The following is a 16,490-nucleotide window of genomic DNA, read 5'->3' as shown; positions in this document are numbered from 1 at the left end:
TAACTAAATGTTTTTATCAATGTGTAATGTGAAAAGAATGGCACACAGTGACCAACCCAACACTATGTCATGCCTTATGTTGTAGCTCACTCTTTTGGTATGAACTTTCATGTCATCGCTCTCATCCAAATGGCCAAAACAACCATCTCCTTCTATGTATTATTACTGTCATCAGCAGAGGTAGACAGCTAGACGCAGCGCTAATAGCAGGGTTCATGCCTCCCAAGACAAATTCCAGTCTTCTCTGCTTTGTTCCAGACCTTAATATCTTTAAGTCCTTGGCCAGTTTTCAAGATAATAGGCTCGGTTTAAATCCCCTTTATATTATGAGGCCTTAATCCCACATTAATGATGGACACACTGGATACCATTGTGGTGAACAGGGCACCAACAGTCGTCGAAATGTCTGAGCAGGAAACTCCAATTCTTCTAACGTAGAAGTACAACTTTTGCCTTCTTTAAATTTATTCTCTCAACTTATGGACCCCTTCAGTGGTGTAGTGGAGGGTATACACAGGTATATGGGTATACCAGCCAAGAGCCAATGGAATATATAGGAGAGTATACCCACTTCCTCCTCTGTAACCTACCCATCTACCTGACAGTACACCCACCTCATCAACTACCACTACACCACTGGACCCCTCCATCCAAGGATCGTTTATTGTCGCATTGCAAAACAAAGAAATGCAGTCATAGCCGTTTCTTTGTAGACGTCTGAACCAGCTTGATCCGAGACGCAGCCGGGTCTCTGGAAAGATGTGGGCACCACCATCACCAAACTGCTGTTGCTGGGTTAGCCTGAATTCTCCTGTGATTGGACATTAGCTAGTGGATTGGGTGGTAGCAAGGACGAAATTTTGATTTCAGAGGTGGGGGGGACACAAGTATTTTTAATAAAACTCTAACTCTTTCAGTTCACTGTTTTCTAGTAGTTCTTCTAGTTTTTTATTGCTAATTTTAAGTTTACTGTTCCCTTTTTTGGTATGACTGGTGGTAAAGCATGTAGCAAAACATTATCACCCAATTCTAATCCAATAGTAATTATAACAACAACAATAATAAAATATTTTATTGATCAGATTATTGAGAGCTTTGTAAATGATGAGGAGGATCTTGAAGTGGATATGCTGCTTTATTGGGAGCCAGTGAAGGTGTTGCAGGATGGGTGTAACGCATTTCTATGAGTAACTTACACTTTGACTTCTAAAGAAGTCTCTTATGTCCACTTTTCTTTTTTTAGACATCCTGGCTGCGTCTAATAACCAAACACACATACACGCACGCGCACACGGACACCGATTCAAACGTTAATGTAAATGAAACCTCTGATATTAACATCCTTCTAGCTGACGTGAACTAGTTCTAGTAGCGGACTCCTGTAGGACTCCTGACCGCAGACTAGCAGACCGTCGGTGTGCAAGATGGAGTGACAGCGGGGACGGCCAATCACACAAGAAACGGCAGAGCCAATCGAGGAGCTTGTGGGCGGTCTAGACTAAGGGAAACACGCTTCAGCTTGAGCGGCCGTTTTCCGCTTGGTCCTAGCGCTTGACGCGTCTCTGTTTACTATAGCGTAACATTGTTTTTGGACGGTAAAAAGTGCAGGGGACAAAAACGGCCTTTTGAAAAAGTGCAGGGGACATGTCCCCTGTGTCCCCCCCCTAAATTACGTCCGTGGGTGGTAGACAGCCTACGGAGCTTAGCTGGGTTAGCTTAGCTGGATAAGCTAAGCTGGATAAGCTTAGTTGGGTAAGTTTATCTTAGTTTAGCTTCCGTCGTGGCTCTCCTCCTGGGGGCGGTCGATTCCGCTTCCGGCGGCGTTTGTTCAAACGGCTTCGGCTGGTTGACCGGCCGAGGGAGATGATCGTCTCAGGGTCCACCCCCCATGAATGAATCCGACCCCCCCGCTTCCTTCTCAGATGGTAGTGACCGGATTCTACCACATGCCACACGGACTCCAGCAAGAAGCCGAAAATGTAGCAAAAGCATGGAGCTTCACCACGTGCATGCACCGTTGTTACCAATGATGCAAGCGTGGGTGCTGGTGAGAATTCATTTTCGGACTGAACTTTATTTCACCAAGTTGTACGGTGAAGATCGCCGAAGTTACAGAGAAGAGAATTTATTTATTTTTATGGTGATTATACGGTGCATTCTAGTCATGACTACAGCAATATTAAAAAATTAAAATAACACAAATATGCCCACTTATTATCTTCATCAACTTTTAAACAGCAACCATCTGCCAGTAAAACGTGTTTCTTCACGTTAACATTTGAGATTTTCACACCGCCTCATATTCCGAGAGCACACTAGGTGCGTTTCCATCAGCTGTTTAGATGCGCATCTAGATGTATCGCATCGGAAAATGATGATGGAAACGCCGTGATTCGCATTAAAATCCCCTGATTCGCACAAAATGAAATACGCTCGCTATGGCCGGGTTTTGGTTGATTCGAATGGGATGGAAACAGCTGTATGCGAATCAATTCAGATTCAAGTGTGACGTAGCGCACTTTCACCCCGACTGCTTCCGGTGTTTGCGGGTCGTCGGCGGCGGAGACGGTTCTCTCGCTGGGCCAGGGCATTAATTAAGGCAGCTTGCTGTCTTCTCCTCCTGACAGCCCCTCTAATGGCCAGGACCAACTGCGCCGCAAGATCGAGCACCACTTGAGCGAGTGTAATTAATGACTGAAGTCCTCTCTCCATTGTAAAACATCAAAACACCACATCAAAACACCGGCAGGAAGACGACGGAATGTTTACAGGCTGGTTGCCATGCCAACCCGCGGAAAATCTCGCGTGACTTAGAAAACTTGCGCGAATTTGTAGTTTTCACCAAAGTCCGTTCTTTGATGGAAACACACATGATTCGAATTTCTTTTAATGCGCATTTCCCAGTAATTCGAATCACTTTGGATGGAAACATGGCTACTGACAATATTCACGTAGTTCAAGTCACAAGACACTACCCTCCTGCTGGGAACTGAAGTAACACATTAAAGGAGAAATCCGGTCATTTTTTACCCCATTTCCGTTGTCCCCAGGGTCATCCCGACTTATTAGAAGCAAAAAACCCAACAAAAATTGACGTTGCCTAGCCTGAGATCTGTACCTGCCTGGCAGCCTTCCAGACTCGCTCCAATGCTAACCCATTGGGGCAACTTTTATCTGCTTTCCTGGGCCTCAGAAACCAATTCCAAGACCTATGCAACACAGGTTGGGTCCGTACGAGACACCACGGCGCTCGTTTAGCTCAAATAGTGTGGCAAAACGACATAAATATGTGTGTTTTTGCATGGAGTTACTCACCTCAAATCACCCCGTAGACATTAGCAGTAGATAGCCGAGCGCCTGTCGTCCCTCCCAGTCACCGCAGAAACGAAAACGTTTTCCACGTAGTTTTGATTTTGTATCCATAAAGAAACAATCGAGCAGTGCAGTTGTCCTGTCCGTAATAAATCCATGTCGGCAGACGGGAACTTGCGCGGGACTTTTGGCTCCAGGCTACTGTTTAGCTGTAAGCAGTCGTTGCTATGTTGTAACATAGTCATACATATGGACATAACAGCTTCATGGATTTATTACGGACATGACGACTGCACTGCTCGATCGTTTCTTTATGGATACAAAATCTACGAGAAAAACGTTTTCGTTTCTGCGGTGACTGGGATGGACGACTATCTACTGCTAATGTCTACGGGGTGATTTGAGGTGAGGTGAGTAACTTCATGCTAAAACACACATATTTATGTCGTTTTGCAACACTATTTGAGCTAAACGAGCACCGTGGTGTCTCGTACGGACCCAACCTGTGTTGCATTGGTCTTGGAATTGTTTTCTGAGGCCCAGGAAAGCAGATAAAAGTTGCCCCAATGGGTTAGCATTGGAGGGAGTCTGGAAGGCTGCCAGGCAGGTACAGATCTCGGGCTAGGCAACGTCAATTTTTGTCTGGTTTTTTGCTTCTAATAAGTCGGGATGACCCTGGGGACAACGGAAATGGGGTCAAAAATGACCGGATTTCTCCTTTAAGTAAACTATTTTTATTCTAGTAATAATGAACATTTCAAACACTGGCAATGGGTCACAACAAGCTATAAAACGGGAATCCGTCGCTTGATTGCTTAATACTAGATTAATAGAATAATAAAGAAGTGGATGTTTAAATGAGTTCCACCTTGGGTTTATGCCAATGTAGCGGCTGCATGTAACTGGAACAAACCACCAGATTGCCCAATGTGGCCAGTCTTAAATCCCTCTTTCCATAAGACTCTTTTCTGTTTTATTGCTCATCTTTTTATTATATCACTGTTTTATTACTATCTCTTAATCATATTTTAGACAAAGATTTACGTCTTTGCTTTCATTATTGTAAGGCACACTGACTTGCGCCTGTGTACGAAGTGGCTGTGCTGAACTCACCGTGAACTTTCAAATCTTTTTTTGCATTGCCAATAACAAACAAATGGACTATGACATAACAAATGATTCACTTTGAATGGAAATCCATCTATAGACCGAGCATAAGTGTGTGCATGCAGTCCGACAACAGTATAACGGAAGAATGTAACAACATGGGGAGCGTTCAATATTTAGTGGCCAGAACATGTGTTTGGTGGAGAAAACCAAGTGTGTAGCATGTATGCAATATACACAATCGTATTGTAAAATGGATATATTTCAGTCTTGACTAAAGCGTGGACAGACAGGCCGACATTGCCATAAATAGAGCCGTAGATAAAAAAAAGAAATATGCAAGAGAGCAGAGAGCATTTACAGCTTCACAGACTGAAAAGCTAATGAAGACTCCTGGAGCAGGAACACAGTCTGCCTCCAGGAGAAACTCTTCCACTTAGTATCTTTAATCGAGGAACGCGACTGAAGCACTAATTCTGTTCTGCAGTTTGCCGTCCACTCATGACGCCCTAACAACAATTTAAAGGTCATGGTTAAACTTTAAGGCACAAACGTGTACAATTAGTTTCAATATATCGATCAGTTTTAAGGCTAAATGTATGAAACTTGGCCAGGATATGTATTGTATTATTATTTTTTTGCCCTCTATTGCAAGGTGTATATAGGAGATATTCACATTCGTAACACTCTTTCACCTCAGGCCCAATTTTCTCCCATTGACTCCCATTACAACCACTTATTTTTGATAATAACTGTAATGCCATATGACATATGATAATGCTTTCCCATGAACACCTAATAGATCTACGCCTCTGCCTTGAAAATACAGGGAAAACAGGTTTTAGGTGTGATGACGTCCCCTAAACCACCAGCAGATCTTCATCACAAGACGTTTCAATGGGAGCGTGGTTCTCTTAACCTTGATACCTTGATGCACGGCAGTACAAAAGCTGCAACGTGGCATCATGACTTTTCGTAAATAATTATAAAAAAATTATCTGTACGCAATTCGCGTTATCCGCGTGTATGTGTACGTTCTGCGCGAAACGACCCATCACATCGGCGTGTTTGTCAGCACCCTCTAGCGAAACGACCCATCACATCGGCGTGTTTGTCAGCACCCTCTAGCGAAACGACACATCACATCCGCGTTTATATAAACGCCCTTTAAGGATAGGGTTAGGGTTAGGGTTCAGCATTGATAAACACGCGAAAAGGCGATTGTGCGTAGTGGTAACACGCCATGATGGCATACGAGTTGGCGTGTCATACATACGCCGATTCATGAGATCAGTCTGAAAGCTGAACACCCAAAAAAATCTCTTGGTGTGTTGGGGTTGATATAAAAAGTGGTGTGAATGTTGTTGAAAATGTTTTGTGTGTGTGGTTTTTTTTCTTGATCAAGAGAGAGCCTCGTCTCTTCTTTTGACTAAAGTGGTAATTTAGGTGCATCAGGGGTTCTTTTGACAAAAAGGGCATAAAAACCTAAAAAAGAAAACTTTATAGCTATGGTTAGGTTGTTAGTTAGTTGTTGAAAAGATTTGACGTGGTGAAAATGAAAAAAATATATTTATGTATTACATTTGTATGAGTGTAGTTAGTCAGTTTTGTGAATAAACATCATTCTTAAGGGGCCTCGAGGGTTAAGGTCGTGTTTTGAGCGCATGTTCCTTTAAATCCCACAGGTGACACAAAATTAGAACTCAGAGTCAAATTTAAGCACCTCGTAGTGGTCCTGATGCAACACTGTGAATCCCGAAACCCCCAACTTACTTCTTTGTAAGTCATTTCCCGTCAGGTGGTGGGAGAATATTGTCCTGGCTTCCTTGTGTTTAATCTTCTGTGTGGGAGATGCATGTTGAGGAAATCTGGTGTTCAACGCTAATTGAATAGAGGCTGTATTTAATAAAGATGTTCCTGCCCTTACAGGAAAGAACAGAACATTCCAAAGTACCGTGGAGAAGCCCCGAGGCCACCCTATGCCTGTGTGTGTGTGTGTGTGTGTGTGTGTGTGTGTGTGTGTGTGTGTGTGTGTGTGTGTGTGCTGTACTGCCTGCTTTGTATTGTACTCACGCAGGTATTATGTTCAGTACATACATACTGGTGGTAACTCTCCAACCTTACAGATACAATCAGCCTCTCTGCCAGCTATCGTCATTACTGGTTGGTGCGTCGACCACCTCCCAGGTTTATCGATCGGTTAGTCTATAAAATGCCTGCCGTAATTTCCCGGCACTGAGGATGACATCTGCAAGTGTCTTGTTTGGTCCAACCAGATGGCCAAAAACGTAAAGGCATTCAGTTTATATCGATATGAAACAGAGAACAGCAGCAGGAAGCACAATAACCTCCCAGCACATTGTAGTTAGAGTGGTAGCCCAGGATGGGCAGTTCTCTGGAAAGGCCAAACAAAACACCAGCCTGAAGCCCCGACACCAGGCAGCACACTGAACATGCTCAGTATGTGGAGGGAGGTTTCAAAGGAGAGAGAGAAGTGTAAGGTTTTCTCCATTCAGTAACATTGTAAACATCTTTTTATATTTTTGAAAAAATATAAGAGGTTGAAAGAAGCTAAATAATGACTAGCAGGGTATCTGGGTATCGTTAAGGCACCGACCGAATATACCATGTGGAGTGAGCACTGTGCCGGACACCATTTAAAAATAGCCTTTTATATGCCAGATAGCTTGTCACGGTCAGCAATTTTACCCAGCAATTTTTTCCTTCTGAAATTGATTTTGAGCGGCGGATCATTGATGCCGATGTGAAGAGCGGTCCATGTGGATTTAGAAAAGGGACTGAAAATCAACTGATAAATATGAAAGAAACAGAAGAAATTGTTTGACTTGATAAACAGAATTTGGTGGGGTTGTAAAATGAGTGTTTAATTCATTTCTTTTGATGTTGGCTAACAATAAACTAAAACCTCTTATTGTTCACAATGAGACATGATTAACCTTTACAAGATAAATCAGTTTGTATATAGTGGAGAAATGAGCTGCAGTCATTAATAGAAACATAGCTGGTGTACTAATTAGGCTAGAAGTTTGAAAAAAGTATCATTATTGGTATATCGGTATTAAACCTTTTAACCCAGATAACCCAGCCCTAGTGACGATGAATCACTTCAGTCATTTTCAAGTAAAAAAGACAAAAAGCTACTAGTTGTAGTCAAATGTTAACACTTAACAACTGTCTATTATAGTATTTTTAAAACAGTGTAATATGCAATCATTTCCTCCAAAAACAATATAAAGACTAACACAAAAATCTTCCCTTAGAATCCACTAGAAGTGTGTGATGGTGTCTGTATCTGCAGAGATCCCCCCCTCCCTGTATCTTCTTTTCTTCTTATTTTGCTGCTCTCAGGACATTTCTGGGCATCGACTCGATGCCTTCGGGCCCCACGTGGGGCTCTAACCCTCAGCTAACCCCTCACCGTACCAAGGCACAAGATACGTGGCATTCTTTAGCTTCTGGCGCAAAGCAGCGGGGAACGAGTGGTCACGTCGCCGTGGGATTTTATGTTTCGGGTTGTGCGTTGCCATGGACCCTTTTACAGTCGGTAAACAATGATGAAAGGGCAAACTGAACGCGGTGTCCTTGTAAAAGCTTTCAATCCATTTTAAATACGGAATCACGTAGCATTCATGAAAGTTACGACGAGCAACCGCAGACGCATCCCGCCGATGGTCATCAGTTCACATGGTCGCTCATCAAACAGAAACACCTCTGAGACTCAGTCAGGGTTCTGTTCGACTCCTCCACTGTTGGACTTTAGATTCTGACGACCAAACATGCAACAACTAAAATGTCAGCTGTCAAAGGGTCAGATTCAGGGAGCAGGCAGGCCACGGCAAGATGACCCCGGCCTTGTGCTGCATTTGCTCAAAATCCGGCACCTTCCCGTGGCTTTTGAGGAGGTATGAATGCGTTTATTCATGAACCAGACAATAACATGTTATTCTTCCAAACCCTCTCTTCATTCTCTCTCTAGCTCGCTTGACCACACTGTGCTCTCTCCCGGTTGTTCGCTCACTGAGTCGGAGGGGAGGGATGGATTTTGAATGCCGTGTTTATGGACAGCAAGCGACATATTATACCTTGAAGCTTTTGAAAGCGTTTCACCTGGCTTCGATTAACTGCCACGTAAGAGCCGTCGTCTGTCGCCCACCAGCGATCCTGCAGAGGATAAGCTGATACGGATAAGGATGAATGCTAATGCCTTGTTAAAATTGTCAATTTTTCTAGCCGAGGCATGCTGCAGTGTAATCTGTGGATCTTTTTCTTGTTCTACCTGAGATAAGCGTTTATTGATAAGACGAGTCTTTAGTGAGCCCCAGAAGGGAAACGTGGTTGTCGCAGCAGCAGGACAGACGCATAGAAGGAGTAAATAATAAATCATTAGAAGTATTCCAAATAAGAAAAAAACTGAATCTATACAGAAGCAACTGAACTCCAAATGACATAGCATTATATATATATATATATATATATATATATATATATATATATATATATATATATATATATATATATATTAGGGATGTGAATCTTTGGGTGTCACGATTCGATTCAACCGATTCTTGATTAAAAAATGGATGCAATGCATAGTGTGTTAAGGCAAATTATGTCATCAAAACAATACAGTTTGTATAAGATAATGTGATTTTTAAATAAACTGATTCCAATGATGTAATCACACAAAGGTAACATTTATTCATGCTAAACAAATAAAAACGTACTTACTGTACAAGAAATAACTTGCATTAATAAAATTACCTAAATAAAAGCTTAGGCTAACTGCCTTTTTCTCCCAGAAGTTACAAAAAAAACTGTACACAAATCACACACAAACTGTACACAAATTGGTGTTTTGTGTGATTTTTCAAAACAGAAAAAAGCAGAGAGACGGGGGAACGTTAATAAAAAAATCAAATTTTGAAGTTTATGAGTCGATTAAGAATTGTGGATGATTAGAATCGCGATTCTTATGTGAATCGATTTTTCCCCCGCCCCTAATATATATATATATATATATATATATATATATATATATATATATATTCACAACAAGCAGAGAATAATCATAATAATAATAATAATAATAATAATGTTATCTATAAACTAACAATGAGAAAAATCATCAGTTGCCAGACGAGTAATAATAATAATATAATAATTGACTGCTTAAGTCATCCTTCAAACGTTCTGGTTCCAGCTTCTAAAACTGGAGGTTTCCATGGTTTCACTGGGAATTTAATAATTTGGGATTGAGGACTTTAGTGGGGAATTTATAGACTTAGAACACTTGATCTAATAATAAGAGATAATGAATGGAATCCTTGCAGCTCCACGTTGGCGTGGTCACCGCTCCACACGGATAAACGCCATGTGATTTCTGTTTGCGTCTACGGCAGCGTGGCCGTCTTTAGGGAATCGATCCTTCACCCGCACAGTTCAGAGGGTTCAAGTCCACAGCTTAGGCTCCGATGTGTGTTACAAGTGGACACTGGCATCAAATTAAATTAGTGCACGAGCTGAGTATTTTTCTCAGCTGGCTAACTGGATAGATGACCTGGAAGCCCCTCCCCCTACATGTGACGTAAGCGGGCCGTGGGACCTCGGCGACCGGGGCAGCGGCTGCCTGCACGGCCCCTGTTATGTAAGCGCTTTCCCTCAGACTGAGGCAGGCAGGCAGGGGCCGAGAGACTGCTTTTCTTCCTGCCGCCTCCTCCTCCCCCCTCCTCCCCCTTCCTCCCCTCCCCTCCCACTCGCTATACATTACGCCTCAACCTCGGAAAACCAGGACGCTGCCTTGCAGCAAGCAGCTATGGGAAAATAAAAAGGGAGGGAGGGAGGGGGGTTGGTGTTAGGAACGGACGTCAAAAGAGGTCACGTCTGGCTGCAGGCAGAGATTATGGCTTTGTTTGTTTGTATATATATATATAAATATCTATACATACATACAAACATACATAGATGCTGTATTTTTACATGGACATTCTTTAGTTTGCCATTCACTCCAGCATGGATGATACTGTTTTTTCTATGTTATTGAAATCTTGATGGTTGGCATATACCGTCCAAATTTATTTTTTATTACATTTTAAGCATATTTAGCTTATTAGGATTTATTCATATTGCTTGTAAAGCTGTTTTTTTCCTCTCAGACGAATTGCTTTTCTTGCAAGAAAACAAGTCATAAGGGAATACACTCATAAAAGACTGATACATCTTTGAAAGGTTGCTGAAAACTAATAAAGGGGGGGGCTCTTGTAAACAAAGTGAGTGCTTCCTGGGTTCATTTCTCGTAGACCTGGCCTCCGGAGGGGAAATATTACTTTTCGGTTCCAGGGTCATTCCTGCATTTACACTCAGAAATGTTCTACATGGAAATGAAATCAAGATTGCTTTTGACAGAAAAAGATAACCTGTCATCTCCAGCGGAGGGAAATGTGTGTGAGCGTGCTCGTGATGCTGTGTCCCGGTCACCTACCTCGTCCCGCCCGAACTCAGTCATGCAATCACGTCCGAGGGTCCAGCCGATGAAGCAGATGACGCCGCCCTCATCCTGGAAGCAAAATGTAAAAAGAAAAAAAAAAAAAACATTAATAACAACTCATAATCATCCCTCTAAAAGCAGCCTCTCACAACGCACATGACACTCAGTCTCAGAGCAGCTACGGCTGGGAACCACACAGTCCATATCTCACTGCTGTCCTCTAACATGCAAGATTCATATCAAGTCTCCAAGAGCATTTCAGGCATACTTTTGCACACTTTCTTTTTGCGCACGCACACACACACACACACACACACACACACACACACACACACACACACACACACACACACACACACACAGAGACCTACTTGGCTATGTCACAGCAAAGGAATGCGAACAGTGGCTGCGCAGTATATCACAGGCTTGCATTGGGTGGGCCACATACATATAAGTAGACACATACACAGCAGCCTATATGCTGCCTATATGTTGGCACAAAGCCTCTATCTCTGCACCTTCGCGAGATCCTCCTGGGGCAACGCGTCTCGCGCGCCCAGCACGCGCAGACATATAGGGCTAGAGAGGGAAGGTGAACAGGTTCTCTCGTCCCGAGCCGTACCCGCGCTCTTTGGAGCTGCCTACCTGACCCAGGTGCGTCGATGTGACGGCAGCGAAGGAAGCACATGGCAGTCGCGCAGGTCACCAACAAAAAAAAAAAAACACCACACACACACAACCGCAGCGGTACTTTAGAGAGAGAGGGAGGCAGGGAGCTGCAGCCCGGCGGCCAGCCGTCTTTGCATTAACCTATATGTACAGTAGAGTACAGTAGGCAGGGCGGCGCAGCGCCCGGGTTGACATGAGGACAGCACTCACGTTGCACCGCCGCCCCGTAAAGACGCCGTATATGTCGCTATAGTGGAAGAAACGGACACACTCACCAATGCTCGACTTGTGATACACCGCCTCCTGTGCCGTCAACATAAAGCCCGTGGACGAGGAACAGCCGGATTAACACGTGAGAGAGAAGGGGGGGGGGGAGGGGGGAAAGCAGAACAAACAGAAAAATACAAGCGAGTCCAGCCGGTTAACCGCCTCGCGCGTCTTAGCTAGCGCTTCCCCCCGGTGTTAGCTCCCTCTCAGTCCGTTGTGAGGCGCGAGGAGACGGGAGCGCCGCGTCTGTCAGGGGCTGCCAAAGCCATGGCCACGGTCTGCGAGGGAACTCTACGGCGCTTATTAGCTTTCTGTGCTGGGTGCTGGGTCCTCCCCCCCCCCCTGTACAGTACGGGTGAATGCGGGTCAGGGGAAGCGGAGCCGTCGCGAGAGAGGAGATTCATTCGCAGGCTCCGGAGCGCCCTCTACTGGCCTTGGGGGCGCACTGCAGCGAGGCGGGTTGCATAATCCCGCGAGTTTGGAGAATTAAAGAGGAATGTCACCCGTTTCCCCAGCAACGTCCAAAAGCAAAACAAGTGTCTCATCCTGCATTTAACTTGTTTTCATGTTTATGCGACTGTTTACTGCCGCTTCACTACGTTTCAGAGAGAAAAAGTAGAGAAAAGTAGTGCCTCTCCTCCACCACATTTACCTGTATGTTAGGCAGCCTCCAAAACAAAGAGCCTAATTGTTATGTTATAAACATGATGCAGTGTTAGATTCATCTATCAGAAGGCAGTTTAAAATGTGTAATACTACATTTAGAGGGTGATTTACTCCATAAAAACTGTCCAACAACCATAGTTACTGGCGAACTTGCATATCCAGGTTTTACAGCAAACCATTTTTTTTAAATAATATTAGTGTGAGTGTGGTCTAGAATAAAAACGTATTAACTATAAGTGTATAACAGTGTGTATCTATGATTGTATATCTATAACAGTGTGTATCTGTAACTGTATAACTATAAGTGTATATCTATAACAGTGTGTATCTATAACAGTGTATATCTATAACAGTGTATATCTATAACAATGTATATATATATAACTGTGTATATCTATTACCGTGTATATCTATAACTGTGTATATCTATTACCGTGTATATCTATAACAGGGTATATCTATAAGAGTGTATATCTATAACAGTCTATATCTATAACAGTGTATATCTATAACAATGTATATCTATAACTGTGTATATCTATTACCGTGTATATCTATAACAGGGTATATCTATAAGAGTGTATATCTATAACCGTGTGTATCTATAACGTGTGTATCTATAACAGTGTATATCTATAATAGTGTATATCTATAACCGTGTATATCTATTACCTTGTATATCTATAACAGTGTATATCTATAACAGTGTATATCTATAACCGTGTATATCTATTACCTTGTGTATCTATAACAGTGTATATCTATAACCGTGTATATCTATAACAGTGTATATCTATAACCGTGTATATCTATTACCTTGTGTATCTATAACAGTGTTTATCTATAACCGTGTATATCTATTACCTTGTGTATCTATAACAGTGTTTATCTATAACCGTGTATATCTATTACCTTGTGTATCTACAACAGTGTATATCTATAACCGTGTATATCTATTACCTTGTGTATCTATAACAGTGTATATCTATAACCGTGTATATCTATTACCTTGTGTATCTATAACCGTGTATATGACTTCAAACTAAAGTGCAAACTGCACAGTTGCAATCGAATTTGCATGTCAAACATGACATGTAGAAATAAATGCAGTGAAAAGTACAATATTCCTCTCTAAGATGTAGTGTAGTATAAGTATAACGTTTAGCATAAAATATAAATAAGTACCACAAAAGTGTACTTGAGCAAATGTATGTACTATAATATTCTATAGATCATCAATAAATAAATACGACCATACGAGCAGCTGTAAGCTTCTTTTTCATGTGCATCTGTGCTTTTTTTATTGCAATAATACATCTGCATGTTTATATTTATTTACACACACGCGCGCACGCACAAACAAACACACGCGCACGCCTCACATCGTCAATGATAAGAACCAAACAATAAACAGAACTTTGGACAATAAGTACCAAACACGTGACATGAGAAAAAAACCCACAAAATAACCAACAACCGTCTAAACCTAAGATTCAAATGCACATTCTGCCGCCACGCGCACCGGCGCACGCACACACACACACACTGGACGCATGCAGTGCTGAGCTCCCCGCGCATGCGCACGAGCGGACGTGAAGAACCGCTGATAAGTACTGAGGGTGTGCAGGATGTGTCTCTCTTTGAGTATCTTTAACACTGAAGACGCCATCGCTAACAGCTGGACGCACTGTACTGTGCTGACAGACGGGCAGACAGACAGGCAGACAGACGGGCAGGCCTCTCACTATTACAGCAACCTGGTAAAAGTCAACAATCTCAGGAGCAAAAGGGAAGAAGAAACATACTGATATAGATTTGGGAGATGTGATCATTTAATGTATTCTCATACCGTATTTCGTCTATATATACTATGTACAGAACATGAACGAGTTACTTTTAAAGGGTTTACATTCACACATGGTACAGCTTCTTTTTTTTCTTTACAGCCACTACATATTCACTAAAAGCCTTTAGATTCAAATGGGGATTGTTGTCACATCGAGGATACATATCGTACTAAACAATAGCAATCTTCAACAGGACGAGGGATATGCAACGAATACAACGAACACTATAGTTGCAAACATACATGGCTTTTTTTTGGTGGGGGGGGGGGGGGGGGGGGGTATTTTCCCACACGATGCACAAAACAGCACTTTTTTTTTACACAATCATCTATTGCAATTTCTTCACATGACAGATTTTTAACAGTACGACTTCCAGTAGTTTGCTGCGATGTGTCGATAAGTAAAGTTGATGAAGAGGAGGAGGAGGAGAAAACATGCTAAGATAAAGAGGGCCGGTGTGTTCCTCTCAGTGATCCAGGAGTGTGTTGAAGTCGGTGGTGGATGATCTATTCAACTCCTCCTTCCTCATTTTAGTCCAACGGGTGGCTTGGCGGTGGCGAGATGCTTGCTTCACTGCTTCCTCCGGATCCTCTACTCATAGAAGCTGCGATCACTAGAAAGCGAGGAAAAAGCAGAAGACAAGTCCATTCAGTTTCCTGTGAGGTGGTGTTGCGTTACTCCCGCCCCCCTTCAGACCATTTGAGCAACCCTCAACAAACTCCGGTGTACTCACGCAGCACCAGCACAACGCAGGGCGCCGTCTGGAGTTAAATAAAAAGCGAGGACGAGGATTTAACCGGCTATAAAACAAGAAGAGAGCCACAATATAACACCATCACTCACTGATCTTTCCAGACTATACCAGGGCAAGCCTCAATAGTGCTATTTTTATTAATATATATATACTGTGGGGTTACCGTCAGGGACATTAGGGTTGCACCAGCTCTTTGGAAAAAACCCTTCTACTAAAATTGTGGCTATATCCACTAGTTTTCAAACCAGCCATTTACTAAATCAAGCTGCATTTATAAAACTCATGAAATATCTTTTGCTTTTTGCATCAGACATTGACAAAATCCTACTATATGTAAATTAATTATGAGTTTAATCCCATCAGACTGAAGCCGACAGGAGTCAGTGTTTATTTTTAAGGCACTTCCCGTATTATTTAGCCTGAAGTCGGATGTGTCGGAGCATTCAGAAAAATGCCCGATTGTAATCATGACTGAGATGTTGACATGAACACTGTTTACAAGCAGCTTGTAGTTACGATAACCCAGAGATAACGTGAAACTCGTTATGATAACCCAGAGATGACTAGAAACGTGTAATACTGAAAAACCCAGAGATAACGTAAGATTAGTTATAATGATAACAGAGATAACGTGAAGTTCAATCACGATACAGAGATGACGTGAAATTTGCAATTACAATAAAATAGATAATGCGAAACTCAGAAATATAACCCAGAGATAACGCAAAACTTGGAAATCAGAATAACGCTAACCCAGAAATGACATAAAACTCGCAATTACAATAAAACAGATAAAGCAAATCTCAGAATTATGATAATCAAGAGATAATACAAAATTAGTTATTATGATAATGCGAAACTCGGAATTACGATAATCCAGAGATTTGTAATTATTTCAACCCAGAGATGATGTGATAATGACATCAGCTTGAAAAGACTTCTCTAAGTCTTTAAATGTCTAAATCTATTGCTATGAAACATTTGTAGAATTAACCAATAAAAAGCAAAAACGGGAAGCCACTGTAATTGTACAATTACTGGCACAAATGTGGGCCTTGAGATACATCAAATTTAACTGTCGTCCTTTGTAAATGCAGGTATTACTTTGTTTTATGTTTTAGAAATATATGTGTGTTTCAGAGTTATTAGTAGCCTGGTAGCCAACGAGCAGGAAATATCTGCTAATCGAACTATGTATTCAGTTGGCCTGAAATATTAACCTCGGTTTATAACTTGATGTTGATTTTTGTGAAATATAATTTAAACAATTCTCAGTTAATAAGAATTAAGAAGCATTTTGATAAACTGTCAAGTCACACATGTCGACCATATTTCATATTGCCTCCTTTTAAATCTTCATGGG

General features: G+C 42.1%; 2 protein-coding genes across 4 annotated transcripts in view; both read right to left on the bottom strand.

The window, feature by feature from the left end:
• LOC311030709 (thyroid hormone receptor alpha) overlaps positions 1–12,143 on the bottom strand; it is a 132,175-nt gene extending 120,032 nt beyond the window's left edge. The window contains exons 1-2 of the mRNA XM_084036642.1: positions 11,869–12,143; positions 10,919–10,993 (exon numbers count right to left, since the gene is read on the bottom strand). The gene's annotated coding sequence lies outside the window, so the exon portion shown is untranslated. The remainder of the gene's footprint in view (positions 1–10,918; positions 10,994–11,868) is intronic.
• A 2,493-nt stretch (positions 12,144–14,636) lies between these two features.
• The window catches only part of LOC311031387 (vesicle-fusing ATPase), a 46,751-nt gene continuing 44,897 nt past the window's right edge, over positions 14,637–16,490 (bottom strand). For all 3 annotated transcript variants that reach the window (XM_084037693.1, XM_084037691.1, XM_084037692.1), the window contains one exon: positions 14,637–14,986. Coding sequence is in view for 1 of the 3 variants with exons in the window: in XM_084037692.1 (XP_083893818.1) it covers positions 14,965–14,986 (22 nt within the window). In the remaining 2 variants the exon portion in view is untranslated. The remainder of the gene's footprint in view (positions 14,987–16,490) is intronic.

The sequence above is a fragment of the Eutrigla gurnardus genome (assembly GCF_963514095.1).
Source record: "Eutrigla gurnardus genome assembly, chromosome: 20".
Taxonomy (NCBI): Eukaryota; Metazoa; Chordata; class Actinopteri; order Perciformes; family Triglidae; genus Eutrigla; species Eutrigla gurnardus.
The sequence above is the reverse complement of the archived record's forward strand: the minus strand, read 5'-3'. Positions and strand labels throughout refer to the sequence as shown.